Raw genomic sequence first — 15,313 nt, forward strand, 5'->3', positions numbered from 1 at the left:
AACCACTTTATCCACCACTGCAGTATATCTATGTTCTCTGTGACTACATCTAAGCCACGAGTCAGTAGATATACGTCTTGTAGCAGAAGCAGTGCTGTGCAGGATTGGGCTTGCTCCTGTGCACATTTCTGGCACTATCTGATGCAGCACTAATTGGTGAACGGGAATATATGTTTCCTGAGCTAATGAGATTGATTTTTACCATTAAAAATACTTTTATTTTCTCAGTTCATAGTGAAAAATACACTTTGTAGCATCATTTCAGAATCATATATCTTCACCATAAATTGTGACAGGAACATAATCTAAGTTTTGTGATAAGCGGTAAGAATAGACAAACAAAAATTGTGTTTTTTATCTACAGTAGCACTTTTTAAACTGGAATTGGTAAAACTGAGACATAATGTGTTTTTTTCTATTTTTTTTCCTTGTTTTCCATTAAAATTCATAGAAAACAAAATTGTTCGAGGGAAAAATGGCATACAATGAAAGCCTAGTTTGTCTTGAAAAAAAAAACAATATACGGTATATTTAATTTCTGTGTCATAAGTAGGGATAAAGTTATTTCTGATTAACCTCCCTGGCGGTTTATTTATTTTGCCAGGGAGGCTGCAATGTGGTTTTTTTTTAATTAAAAAAAAAATATTTCATGCAGCCAACTTTCAGTTGGCTGCATGAAAGCCCACTAGAGGGCGCTCCTGATGCGTACTTTCGATCGCCTCCGGCAATCGAAAGTAACAAGATAGGCCGCAATGAGCGGCCTATCTTGTTTCGCTTTCCTCGTCGCCATGGCGACGAGCGGAGTGACGTCATGGACCGATCCAGCCCCTAGCGCCGGCCAGAACTGTTTGTTCCGGTTGCGCTGGGCTCGGGCGGCTGGGGGGACCCTCTTTCGCCGCTGCACGCGGCGGATCGCCGCGATCGGGCAGCACACGCGGCTGGCAAAGTGCCAGCTGCGTGTGCTGCTTTTTACAGAACCGAAATCGGCCCAGCAGGGCCTCCGGCGGCATACCCCGAGCTCAGCTCGGGATTACCGCCAAGGAGGTTAAATAAGGACATAGCTAAACTGTCAAAACTGCTCTGGTCCATAAGTGGGAAACAAGGTCTGGATGCGAAGTGGTTAAATCAGAAGATAAAAAATGTTTCTCTTAGGAGAAAACTTAGAAGAAAAAGTGAATAGAATAAGGGCCAGTGAATCTTTTGATTTTTTTTCTCCATACGGTCACCTTCTTTATTTTAAGGGAACCTAAAGTGCAATAAAGGTGGCCAGTTTAACTTACCTGGGACTTCTTCCAGCCTTCTGGTCCCTCCCTGTTGTTCCGCTATTCTCCATTCAGCCACTCTTCCTTTCTGAAAGTTGGCTGACTGGGGCCAGTTGTGCGTATGACTCCCAACAACCCCACCCGAAAACACCACATTCCCGTGGCAGGACGAGGGTTTTATATTCCCCAAACCCTAGGGCAAATATCCACGACTTTCAAAGTCGTGAATTTAGCTGCCCGGGGAGGCAGAGGCAGGCACTGTAGCTCTGCCTCCATTAGCATCAATCCTCCGCTGATCGCCGCCTCTGACTTAACTTGCTGAATGCTTGATTCAGGCATAAAAGTAAAAGCTATTTTTCTTACCACAGGTTCATTTTAGTTAAACAAATCGAAAGGTTAGTTTAAGTTATATACCATGAACTATTTTGTCTCCAATGACATCAATGTGCTTGACTTCTTTTCTTATATTCATGCTCTCAATAAGGAAATTGGACTTAAACATGTTAGATCCCTACTATTTACAGGAACTGGATGAAGAGGAGGTATTATGTGTGCTGTGTCTTTTGCATGAATGTTTCTATTTTTCTTTTGAAATATTGTTTGAGCATGTTGGCCTATGGCCAGTTATAACCTTTTCTAGTAATTAGCATCTGAATCTGCCATTACAAAAAATAATACAATATTCAGTGAAAGGTAATCTGTGGTATAAGGGGATATGTTAGTAGAGCGTTACTGAATTAATTTATGCATCAAAAAGAAGGGCAGTAAAGCCAGGCCAGGCAGTGTAAGCACATGTGGCAGTCTATGGGCTGCCTATTGAAATCACATCTCAGTGGGATTTGATGTGTAACTACCAAAATTCAGAGTCTGGTTAACTAAGGCATCTCTGGGGTGAAGATTAATTAAATAATATTGGTGAATTTCCCTTAGTATGTGTATTTCCAGCCACAAATCCAAGCAAAATCCACATTAAAATGGACAACCCTTTGGAAAGCACTGAAACGTTTCCATGTTTTGTTTTGTCTTTGCACATGCTCATGTGCAGGAGTCAAAAAATTCAAACACTGCTTGGCTATGGTTTTACATCACGCAGTGTCCAGGACACCTCCCTCAAAAAAACCACACCTGGATCTAATGGAAAATGAGTGAGCTTGCTGTTAGGGGCCCCCTGCAGCCACCCCCTTACACTTTATTTGGCTCTCCTAGGGGTTTTAGTGCTAGTGTGTCTATAAGAAGTTTTTTGCTGGGGTTCTCTTTACAGTATTGCAGTAGTAGTCGAGAGACCTTTCAGCTCAGGCTTTAAGATTCTGGTATTAGGTAATAAAAGAAAATTTTTGCTTTTAGGGGAAAAAATGTAATTGAAGTGTATATTTATGTGAGCTGTTTTCCTTTTTAAGTTATCTCTGTGGAAATGGGCTAAGGGTAATGGTACACCCTTGTAATCATTCCAAACCCCTGGGATGTTGGTGTATATATGGTAGCCCCTTATTAAAAGGGACTTTAAAACCCATCCTCTACAAGTCACATACCAGGGTCTATCTCCACTGGTGTGGGGGAAGTTACCTCCCCTTTCTCAGCACAATGTAAGAATGAATACCTAGTCCTTGCCATGAACAAGTTTGCTTTGTACGAGGGTAGTAGAGTTCCTCCACCCTTATGATATCTATCATGAAGGCTCATACCGATCAAGCAGAGGAGGCTCACAGTGAGTGGCTCAGCCATTCTGGCAGTGCCAGCCAGCATGGGCAACAAGGTGTAAAAGAGGCTGGGGGCGGGATTTTTTTTCTAAAAGCAATTGAAAGGGAAAAAATAAATGAGTGAAGAAGGACCATGCCCGTTACCTCTGCGACACATCACCACTAGGGTGGAGAGCTTACTTTCCTCTTTCCTGGCAATAAGAGCAGGATCAACCAGGTGCTTGTAACAATACTTACATTAATATAAAAATTCTATTTATTGTACCTAGATATAGGTAGAACAACTTTAGAAGTTCGAGTTATATCCTGCTTTAAATATCAGGAAACTAGTAATTTTACAAATGAAAATGTGATTAAAAAAATTTAGAAATCCACCTGCTAATTTGACAGGCAAGCTTTGTAAGTTTAGGACCTCCTTTTGCTGCAGCGTAGTAAAGGTATTATACTTTAGCTCTGTAAAGAACAACTGGATCTAGTTATAAGTCCCTGAGACTGCAGCCTTGTCTTTATTGGTGATGTCTTTTCTGCAACACTATACATTACTGTCTTCTTCTATTAACAAGATCGAGTTGTTTATGTTTACATTTTCCCATGTATTTAATTTAAAGTTTACCAACTACAAGAAAAACAAAATTAAAACAAATATGCTTAACACAATATCCATTCCCTTTAAGTAGGGTACATTTTCTTTTTATTTATTTTACTCCTTTACTCTCTCTAGAAAGCCATGCATGAATTCAATAAGGAATGGAAACTTTCTGGTATACAGCGGATTTTTTACAATAGTCTTGTTGGAGAGCTGGGAGGCTTTGGTTCAGAGGATGGGAAATTCATTTGGCCTACCAGTGTGACTAATACTTTAGATGGTGATCTCGCTATTAAAGATACTGGCAATCAACAAATCCAGATTTTCTCTGCGGAAGGGAGACACAAGCAAACCTTTTCATATGGATCTGAGAATACAAAATGTCTTGGAGATGTGACATGCACAAAAGAAGGCCTTCTTCTCGTGTCAAATGGATCTAAGGGTATTAAAGTGTTTACTAAGCAAGGCGAAATGATTCATCTTCTGAAGTCATCTAAAGCAGATTGGAAACATTCTTATGGGCTGGCTGTAGTGAACTCCAACAGTATTGCAGTGACAGACTGGACTGACGGTGGCAAAGTCCATATTGTTGCCGTGGACTGGAGAATGAATGCTATCCTTAAGACAAATGTTGTTGATGGACTACAAAGACCGGAATATATTGCAGTTACTAAGGTATTATATATACAGCACAAACTTATGTAGTGCAAATATTCCAAATAAGCAATAAGCAAGCAAAGTTACAATTAAGAAGTTATTAATATTTATAAAAATTGTTTCTGTTTTTGCAATGCAAATGTACAATACATGGTGCAGTTCTTTGGAACTGGTCTCTTCACTGCTACTTCCAAGTTGCTTTCCCTTCCCTCAGTCAGAACCCACCGCCACCCCAAAGATGGAGGTAACAAGGAGCAAAAGGAACAGCTACTTGAAGGTCTACAAGGAGGAAACCAGTACCAATGTACTACTGCACCATTTATATATATACAAAATAAATATACACGCAGAGTATGGCAGGTATTGTCTTTCAGGCGGGATATCCACTGCTCTGTTTCAGTGACCCTCTCTCGCAAGTTGCTCAGGTCTTGGCAAAGGAGCTGCAAATCTACCGTCACCTTGTCAATGTTCACCATAAAGGTGTGCATAAGAGAGGTGTAAAGGGACAATATGGCCTCTAGTGTTGGCTCACCCTCAGGTCCTGCAACATGTGGCTTGAGGAGAGGCTTGTCAGTGTTAGCAGCAGCGGCGCCATCACACCTGAAGTGTGAGGGATATGGAGGCTGACATATTTATTTCCTTACAAACATTGGAAGTTGCCTGGCTGTCCTGCAGGACCTCTGCCTCTTATGCTGGGCATACACGGCTCAATTTTGCCGTTCGATTCTCCCGCTCAATCGATTCCCCGCTCAATTCTGCAGTCAATTCTCTTATCTTCTGATCATTTTTCTTATCTTTTCCGCATTGTCCTAAATGCGGAATCGAGTGGCGAAATGATCGGGCGGGAGATTGGACGTGTCGGAAATTATCTATCGAGCCATCTACATGGCTCAGAATCGAGCCGTGTATTTCCCAGCATTAGCCATAGAACCTGAACATACAGATGTTCCTGACTGAAATCTGATTAGATCAGCAACAGCTTTCAGGTATGTGGTTTAGACACTACTGCAGCCAAACAGATCGACAGGACTTCCAGACAACTGGTTTTGTTTAAAAGGAAATAAATATGGCAGCCACCATATGCTTCTCATTTCAGGTATACTTTACTTCAGCAGATGAAAGTTGCATTGTCCTGACTTGCCTTTGCAATTGGAAGATATCCAGTGGCCCCATAAGCTCAAACCTGAAAGAAACCAGTCGAGCCCTGAGACGCTCATCTACAGTCGTAAGAAGAAGGCCAAGTGATTCTCCTATGCATGAAAACACAGGAACTAGCCTGCAGGAAAAACAACAGCAGATGTTCTCAACTGGTGAGTCAGAATCTGAAATGTAACAGAAGGCAGTTTGCCAAAGGCCTAGACAGTGGTACAAAGATAAATGTCTGCCAACAGCAGTGAAGCTTGGAGAAGCTTCCTTGCAAGTTTGGGGGTACAGTTTGGGAATGGAGATGGGAAATTGGTTAAAATGAATGTTCTCCTCAATGCTGATAATTAAATGTAGATAATTATCCATCATGTAAAACCATCAGGGAGATTCTGATCAGTCTCAAAATGCAACCGAGCAATGACATCAGAAATGCAGGCAAGTCATAGCATCTTTTACTGTTTGCGTAGTTTGTGGGTTGTTTATTGATAAATGAAAACAATAATGTTACATTTGTATAGCGCTTTTCTCCTGTTGGACTCAAAATCTTTGGAGTGTTAGCCTTTTGCACTGTGCATTTTGCCGAAAAGTTTCATGTTAGACATGTGGCGCGACTACACAGTAAAGCATACAGCACAATTAAAGTAAATTATTAACATCAAGAATAAATGAGGAAGACTCACGGGGCAAATAAAAGGGTCTGCGGTTTATAAAAATGTCTCCACTTAAACAAAGCATGTTTTTCCAAGCACTGTATCATCCGTGCACCATTTTTATTATTGTAGAAATAATTTCCTCCACCTTTGGTTTCTACTAACATAAAGCGTGTTTCTCACTTGTTCTGTAGAGATTAAGTCTAGGTTCACAGTGGGCGGTGCTTTCCCTGTAAATGCAGGAGCGCAAAGCATCAAATTGGGAAAGTTGCGCCACATGTTAACCGTACATTGTGTTGCATACAGTGAAGCATACAGCCAATGAAAAGTATGCTTCACTGTCACAGTTAATGCACACATTTTGCGATGATGGACTGCATGCAGTGTGTTAAACCACACTGCACTGGCCACACTGTGGAGGTCGCATAGGTGGTTATGATGTGGCCATAAATAACCAAACTGAGGGCCAACAGGTAGAATATACATCTCCTTTCCCCTCCTCCTTGTTTTTGGCATAAACAGGTGGGGGAATGGTTACAGTCCATTGGGCATTGATTCCTTGAGGAATCGTTACATTTTAAGTATACAGATACAGTATGTTACTATGCGTAGCCTTGACTATTATAACATAAGGGGCCTTGTGCAATTGCAGAACTTGCCTTTGTTATGTGCTAATGAGTTCTAAAATCAGGTAACGCAAGCATAGCCTGATGCGATTGCTGTTTTCATCTGGCAGTGCTGGAAACGTTATGGACACAATAAAAAATGAGTAGTTCTGTTCCACCCCTAAGTATTGCAGCAAACAAATTCCACCAAAACAAGAAATGCAGGGTTTCATATGAACAGTTTCTCTATTTATTCTTCAATTACAATATCTTTAAGGTTGCGGACAAAGCATATGGATACAATTTCAGAGTTCCAATTCACATCAAAGACTGCCTGACACGTGTTTCACGGCCAAAAGCCACTTCCACAGAGGCACACTGTATACAAACATCTGTTAAAAAAACATACAATGTAAACCGTATAAGTCACATATATACCATTGGAGATCTATGCGCATGTCGAGGAATAACGGCCAATAAAAAGTATATTATTCTTAATCTTACCAACTATGGACCAAAAAGTCTGTATATCCGCAATCTACAAAAATGTGAATATAACGTAAGCTAAAGAGCACGAGCACTCCCAACGCCACAAATGGTGAAACAAATACTCTACAGTGATCAATGTAAAAGGCTCTAGTGCTGTATCTATAAGGTATACAATAAGCTCATAGAATATCACATAATCACTAATGTGTCAAGGTAGATCTAAATACTAGTACCAATACACTGCATCAGAGTGTACATGCCAAGAAAAAACACCTCAAGTATCAGAATATGTGTTACATGCATCTCAAGTGCAGCACAAAACTGAGAAAGATATCGAAAGCCCTACGACCGATACTCCAGAAAGACAAATGGCTGAAGGAAGTTTTTCCTGATTTACCACTGCTTGCTTTCAGACAACCTCCCAATTTGAGACAAATGATTATCAGAAGTGCATTATCTACACCAGAAACTCCAGGCACATTACCCTGCAATAACACAAGGTGTGAGACCTGCCCTTATATCTTGAGCACAAGCCAAATACAAATACCAAACTCACAGAAATATCATCAAATACAAGACCAATTTTCCTGTGAGTCATCCAATGTTGTATACATGATACTCTGCATGAAATGACCCTCAAAAGGAATCTATATTCGAGAAACAGGACAAAAACTGCACACAAGAATGGACCATCACCGCTTTAACCTTTTGCCGACTGCGTCACGCCGATGGGCGTGGCCGGGGCGGCAGCCCCAGGACCGCCTAACGCCAATTGGCGTAAAGTCCTGGGGCTCTGTTTTGCAGGAGATCGCGCGCACGCTGCATGTGCATCTCCTGCTTGGGGGGCGGAGCTCCGTCCCGCCTTCAGTCTCCGAGCCTGTTAGCGTGATCACTGTCTATTTACATGCAGGGCCGGTTCAAGTAACAATGGGGCCCTAGGGCAAGATTAGCCTGGGGGCCCCCCAACAGACACCCCCCGACCAAAAAGCGTCATTAGAGGCCCTTTGTTGCAGCTAAATTTCCCTCCTGGGCCCCTGAGCTGGCTGCTGACCCTCCCCCAATCACCTCCCAACTTAACAGACTCTGCAGAGTCCCTGGGGAGCAACAGTTAATATGGGGAGGGACAACTTGGGGGCCCCTACAGGCTCTGGGGCCCTGGGGCAGCTGCCTATTTTTTTCTATGGTAGCTCCGGCCCTGTTTACATGGTGCAGTGCTGCGATCAGCAGCAGCGCTGCACTGGGGACAGCCATGTGTGACACGGCTGTCCCCCTGGGGGACAAGAGAGCGATCGGCTCTCATAGGGTGAAGCCTATGAGAGCTGATCGCTATGATTGGCTGGCTGGAGGGAGGGAGGGAGTAAAGGAAATTAAAGAAAGAGGCTTTTTTTTTTAAAAAAACGACTAACAAAAATATTTGTCACAAAAAAAAAATAAACATGGGGGGAGCGATCAGACCAGTGTTGCCAACCTCGGAAATAAATTTTTACTGACAAAGCTCAAAAAGTTTACTGACAGAACACTTTTTTTGACTGACATCTAATATTACAGAAATTAAATGAAAGGTATCACACATGTGCACCGGCAACCACGTGGGGCGTGAATGAGGAAGAATTTTAAAATATCAATAATAAATGTCTTATCTGATGGTTGATCGGCCACCAAGTCCACAGATGTATGGCCACCTTTAGCTAGAGCAGTGTACATTCCAGAGTGATACGTCAACTGATAAGCGGTAAGTGCTGTGATCTTCTGGGAAAGAGAGAGGGTTTTTTTTTACTGACACCACAAATTTTTTCATGGACTTTACTGACAGCCCAGATTTGTTGACTTTTTTACTGCCTGTCAGTAAATTTACTGACGGTTGGCAACACTGGATCAGACCTCACCAACAGAGAGCTCTGGTGGGGAGAAAAGGGGGGGGGGGGGAATCACTTGTGTGCTGAGTTGTACCGGCCCGCAGCTTGGCCTTAAAGCTGCAGTGGCCAATTTGACTAAAAATGGCCTGGTCACTAGGGGTGTTTAGCCCTGCAGTCCTCAAGAGGTTAAAATCAATGAGGGTAAAATGGACACACCAGTGGGCCAACACTTCTGTGAACCAGGACACAGCATGCAAGATCTAAAAGTACTTGTTCTTAAGGGTATCTTCAAAAATGAACAAGCAAATAAGATTTCTGAGTACAAATTTATGAAAATGTTCAAGACATTAACAGAAGGTTTAAATTGTGGAATGGGATTCATGACTCCTTATGTAACATGATTGACTTGGCTTCACTATCTTCAGAAACCTGCTAGATTTCATGTTTGCTTGCTGATCACCTGACATCTAACTGCTAAACAGCAACCAGCACAGCTGCCATCTTCGTGTTTACTATTAACCTGCATCAGTGTTTTACTTCAGCTTACATCTGGAAATATGCCTGAAGAAGGGGACTAGATCCCAGAAAGCTTGCATAATTTAACTCTATCAGTTAGCCATTAAAAGTTATTATTTTTTTTTACAAAACTTTGTTTTTTCTACCTATATAGAACAAACCTGCCAACTTCACATGTAAATATAATAATGCATAAATGTCAGCAAGGTTGAGGGTCCATAGGACCACATGCATGGCAACATTCCCCTATACACTGTATAGAATACACATGGGGCATAATAGTACCCAGAACATACAACTAGTTTCCCTGTGACCATAATTACCAGTAACCTACATAGATGCTACTGTGTACTATATAAAATATAGCAAGCCTCCTACAATACAAAGCCATACCCCATATATCACCAGAAACATGCAATAGATAGATAGTGCTGGAAACGTGCATTAGAATTACATGATCTGTTAGAATGTAGTAATTTGAATGTGCCCATAAAATGTGCATTGTGTGAGCTCAACCTCCACATTTTTTAAATAAGGTAGTGGTCATCAAGGAGTTGAGTGTCTACTTCTCCTGCAATTACTCTTTTGTGTACTTATAGCCTATGTGTGATTTGCCTTCATAATGCTAGGTAATCCTTACTGGCTGCCATAAGAATAATTTGCGGTTAGCATTTGGTATTTTCTGTTGTTAGAGCCTGTGCCAAACTCAAGTACTTAGCTAAATGAAGTACTTGTCACAACATGTCTTAGTTTCTTGCTTTGCTGATTGTTTGTGGTTGATACATTGGCTTATTTTACACGATCTTCTCATTAGGGATGGGCTGCTGGAGACCTTCAGGATACGACGCTGTGCTGTCTTTTTCAGTACATGATATGATATGACTCATTGTGGATTTTTATTGAAAAAATATATACAAATGTACAATACAATAAATAATAATGATATTTGTGATCAAAAGATCACAAAAACAAAACATACATCATCAGCATATACATTGTATGTCCATACATAATGCATTGGCAAAAATACACAAGGAAACCATAAATTGTTCAGACCACAAAACTTATATCATCAAGGCAAGAAAAAAACGTATTCTCTAATCAAGCGTAGTTCAAATTATACATACCTAAGCAGAAGAATACTCATTCATTCAACATTCAAAACCAGACAGGACAACAAGAACATGAATCCATCACCCTACACCCAACAAGTGACTATCATCAGAAACAAAAAAAACTACTCATGCTACCATTTACACAGGAGGGAAAACCACAAAGACAAAAAATATCAAAATCAACACAGGACAAACAAGGACACTCATAAGTTAGCTGGAGGGATAACTCCACTAATTATGTCTGTGGCCAATCATCAAAAAAAGGTATGTAAAAAATCAAAAAGCTGAAAAAGGGTGATAAGAGACAGTAAGCTCACCCAGAAAAGACGGAGATAGGCTAAGGAGGCCTGATGTTCTGCCATGCAAGAACCCAGGCACCTCTGCCCAAACTACGCCTCTCCAAGTCCCGGATCCTAGATACCTCACCCAGAATATTGTCTACAACCACCTGGACAGGAAGGGTTTTATGCCTAAGTAATACCTGACACCGTGCCAACCATGTATGCTGCCTAACAACTAAGCTAACTAAGTATAAGGTGCACAAATCGAAACCCTGGTGATGTCTGAATGCTCCATACACCCACTCTGCGTAACTTAGACGCTCCAGAAAGGGAATACCTAGACTCCCGCCCACCTGTTTATACACTTCAACGTTGAAAGGACAATGAAGTAGAAAGTGGTCCATGGATTCCTCAACACCACCACACTCCTCACGAGGACATCCACATGCCTCCACCTTTAGACACTTAACATTACCTTTAACGTAAAGCCTGCCATAAAAAGAGAGCCAAGCAATATCCCACAATTTATTTGGAATCCGCGGTGAATTAAGAAGTCACAAACCCTCCTCCAATTTTTTGCTTGGGCAATCTCCTAAGTACAGTGGATCATGACTCATTGTGCTGAATGATAAAGGTGGTGTCCTGCACATACTGTAGTATTATATTGATCCGTCCATGTAGTGTGATAGATTTAAAAACAGCAGCAAGATACACAACTACATATTATTTCAACAACATTCTATTTCTCTTCTGCCTTTTAAACTTAATTGACAGTCATGTGAATAAAGCCCAATTAAATTCCAATTTTAAAAAAAACAACAGTTTAAAGGTGACCACTAATGATCCAATCATTTTTATCCACTCTTACCATTTGTATGTAATATAAGTGACTGCCTAAAGTATCCATTCAATATACTGTATTCATTGAGTTTACTCTTCTACTACATAAATTTGGTAAGATTGAATGAAAAGGATTGGGTCATTAGTGGCCACCTTTAGAGTGAGGAAGAGTGTAGTCAAAGCACCACCACCACCACTGATACCACTGCCACACAGCACACACACCCCTAGCACTTGCCCTAATCCTGCTGTAGTCTGACCTTCAATACATGTTCTCCATATTGCAAGTGCTGCCTTCATGCAATGCCCCAGCAGTACAGCTATAGTGTAACCAGTACAGCTATAGTGTAACCAGCACAGCTATAGTTTAACCAGCAGTTATAGTGTAACCAGCACAGGTATAGTGTAACCAGTACAGCTATAGTGTAACCAGTACAGCTATAGTGTAACCAGTACAGCTATAGTGTAACCAGTACAGCTATAGTGTAACCAGTACAGCTATAGTGTAACCAGCACAGCCATAGTGTAACCAGCAGGTATAGTGTAACTAGCACAGCTATAGTGTAACCAGCACAGCTATAGTGTAACTAGCACAGCTATAGTGTAACCAGTCTATATAGTCTTTTTTGTCTTTACATGATCCTGATTGTGCATTGTCTCTGTAAGGGTTGTATGTGCTCTGTATCTCTGCAGGGGGAATAAATGTGCTTTTAATGATGGCTATTGTTATTATTGTTGTTGTTGTTATTATTATTATTATTTTGACCCTTGTTTATAGAACTGCAACACATTCAGAAGCTAATCTCTATCTCCATGCATAACTCTTTTTTTCTCCCCATCTTTGGGGTTGATGTAAAGAGGCTGCAGAACAGTGGAGAACACTGGAAAATTGATTTTTTTTTTTAACTGGCCTATTTTTAGGTAGCAGAAGCCTGCAGGTAACACCCCAGAGGGACTCACTGGGTGATCTGGCTGGATGGGGTGTCAAAGGCAGGAGACACTTTGCTTGGCAACAAACAGGAACTGTGGAATGGGGAAGATTGGGAACGCCATGTGCACTGACTCTAATATAAACAAAAGACCATATCTGGCCTTGACTTATAAGTTTATATGGCACAAGCTCTTCCTCTGTGCAGCTGATTAATCATGCAGCAAGTTGATGAGCTTCTAGTCAGTAACACAGGTACCAGACTGGAAACGAAGAAAGGAAATATAGACCTGACTGCAAACTAAAAAGGGAAAATACCTTTTCAATAACATTCAATTATTAAATGTCTTATGGTGCATTGCTGTGTGTATATCATTCATATGTGTGTATATTGTATACTTACAGTGAAAGTGTAAAGTCACTCTAATAGTGAGGAAGAGAGTGCCACTGCTGCCCTCATTTGGAAGAATAAGCTAATTGCCAGGCACTTTACTTCTGAGTCACTGACCTAGAACTGGTATGTAGGACAGGTATTGTGACTCTTCACTGGCCGCATGCTTACTGCATGTGAGTGACTCAGAAATGGGTGACACGGAACACTCAGCATGGCAAACAGGCAAAGGAAAAGAATATGACAAAGATTGCCTTTACAGGAAATCCCCGTGAGGTTTCATTAATTTGGAAAATTGCTTATAATTCATACCTTTATAAAATGCTTTGTCCTTTTAAAGTTATTAACAGCAAAAGTAGATTTATTTTACTACTTTCCTAGTAGGCAGTCAGATCTCCTCACATGTTTGATAGACAGCTTCAGATATATCACGAAGAAAGAATAAATGCTTAGCTGGGAAGTCAATAGAATTAAGTGATAGTACTTTTTCCAGCAAAAACTTGCAAAATCCATAGTAATGCTATGTACACACTGAAAAACTGAATTGTGTTAAATGACTGATGAGTGATCGTTCCACGGTCAAAGCCAAAAGAGTTTGAGCAATTTGATGTGAACGGCGGCAGAAGACTGCAACAAACATGCCAAATGATCATTAAGCAATCTTATTGGCATATTTGACTAAGGGAATGGCCACCTCATATACACCACAAAGAAATTCATCTATTGATATTATATGCAAGGCAGCAAACTGGGCTACTAGTCACATGTTTACTTTTCATCATAAAATAGAGCTGGTGACTCTATCCACAGCGGAGTTTGGGATTCCGCAGCTGTTAATATATCTATTTTAGTTATGGCCTGTATTGCTGCAAATTGTTCATGTGTGTTATAGTATTCAGCTTGTCTCCCTCTCTTTTATTACTAGTTAAGGTCCCAATAGTATGCTGTCATGGAGGCACCAGGGGAACTGGAAAATTGTATACCCACCTTCTGCAATTTTACTTTCATAGTGCATTCCCATGACAGCATACAAACCCACCTGGGGCCATCTTGTCATATTTAAAGATTTAGAGAGGTTATGTGGGCCATACAGAGGGGAAAACTGCCCAATAGTATGCTATCATGGAGATGCACCAGGAACAGAATGTTAAGGAAGGTTAGTAAAGAATTTTCCAATGTCTGTAGGTAGCTTTAGGCAGAGGCTATTAGGGCCAGGTGTTATCTTTATAACAATTCCCACAAACAACATATCTGCTTCTCATCACTTTAGCATGCTGTACATGAAGAGGGAGGAGCCAAAACAGTACACAGGAAAATTGTAAGAAGCTCAAATACATGAGCTTCAGATCATTGTGTGTCCAATCAGCAGCACAAAAACAGTGGCAGATCATGTATCAAACCAATAAATAGTGCGCCTACAAACTGTCATAAGCTGATGTACAGCTTTTCTGTGAAACAGCTTAATAGCTTATCACTCTTGTCTTGCAGGATGAAGACTTGCTGGTAACAGAGGGGCAGCTTTTTGGAGAACACACAGGCTGTTGCCTGAAGGTTATAGACAATGATCGAGCTATTAAAAAGACTATTGGTCCAAAGTACGGTAATAATTTACATTTTATAAACCCATCTGGAGTCTGCGTGGATGGAAATGGCAACTTTTTTGTGGCAGATAAAGGACGAAACAATATCACCATGTTTAACCCAAAGTCATCCCTGATGGCAGTCGTGGTGACACATGACTTAGAAGGACCCTGTGGGATCAACATTACAAACAGTGACCTTCTGGTTGTGGCAGACTGTTACCACCATACTGTAAAGTTATACAAGTATAAGCAGGGAATAATACTGTGATATGAACTTATAAGCAGCTGTTACATACACTGTAAAGAAACATTATGTTGAAAAGGCAAACTTGGTGATTTTTTTTCTCCTCACCCTTGTCCCTCTGTCTGTCTCTCCCTCTTCCCCTCTCTGTCACCTTCTCAATAGCAGTCCATGGGCTTGATTCACAAAGCGGTGCTAACTGTTAGCACGCCTGTGAAAACCCCCTTAGCACGTCTAAACAAGCTTTTCGCGCATAAAACTTTACGCGCACAAAACTTTATGCGCATAAAACTTTACGCGCGTACTGCACAGAGCACAGGGCGCTCCGTGCGAAGTGCCCATTAAAGCCTATGGAACTTAGCGCGCGTAAAACTTTGCGCGCGTAAAACTTTGCGCGCGCAAAGTTAGCGCGCGATTTGATTGAGAAATCTGGTGCTAACCTACTTAGCACCCTGGTTAGCACGTCTAAA

The 15,313-nt window shown here is 41.1% G+C and overlaps 1 protein-coding gene across 8 annotated transcripts in view; it reads left to right on the top strand.

The window, feature by feature from the left end:
* Positions 1–15,074, top strand: part of LOC137517089 (E3 ubiquitin-protein ligase TRIM32-like) — a 169,748-nt gene extending 154,674 nt beyond the window's left edge. For 7 of the 8 annotated variants that reach the window (XM_068234414.1, XM_068234418.1, XM_068234417.1 and 4 more), the window contains 2 exons: positions 3,681–4,220; positions 14,508–15,074. In XM_068234414.1, the coding sequence (XP_068090515.1) occupies positions 3,687–4,220; positions 14,508–14,870 (897 nt within the window). In that variant the 5' untranslated portion in view covers positions 3,681–3,686 and the 3' untranslated portion in view covers positions 14,871–15,074. Of the gene's footprint in view, positions 1–3,680; positions 4,221–5,298; positions 5,513–14,507 lie in introns of all 8 variants that reach the window. The other variant, XM_068234422.1, reaches the window with a different exon arrangement.
* The last annotated feature ends 239 nt before the right edge of the window (positions 15,075–15,313 follow it).

This window comes from Hyperolius riggenbachi, chromosome 1 (assembly GCF_040937935.1).
Source record: "Hyperolius riggenbachi isolate aHypRig1 chromosome 1, aHypRig1.pri, whole genome shotgun sequence".
In the NCBI taxonomy this organism is placed as follows: Eukaryota; Metazoa; Chordata; class Amphibia; order Anura; family Hyperoliidae; genus Hyperolius; species Hyperolius riggenbachi.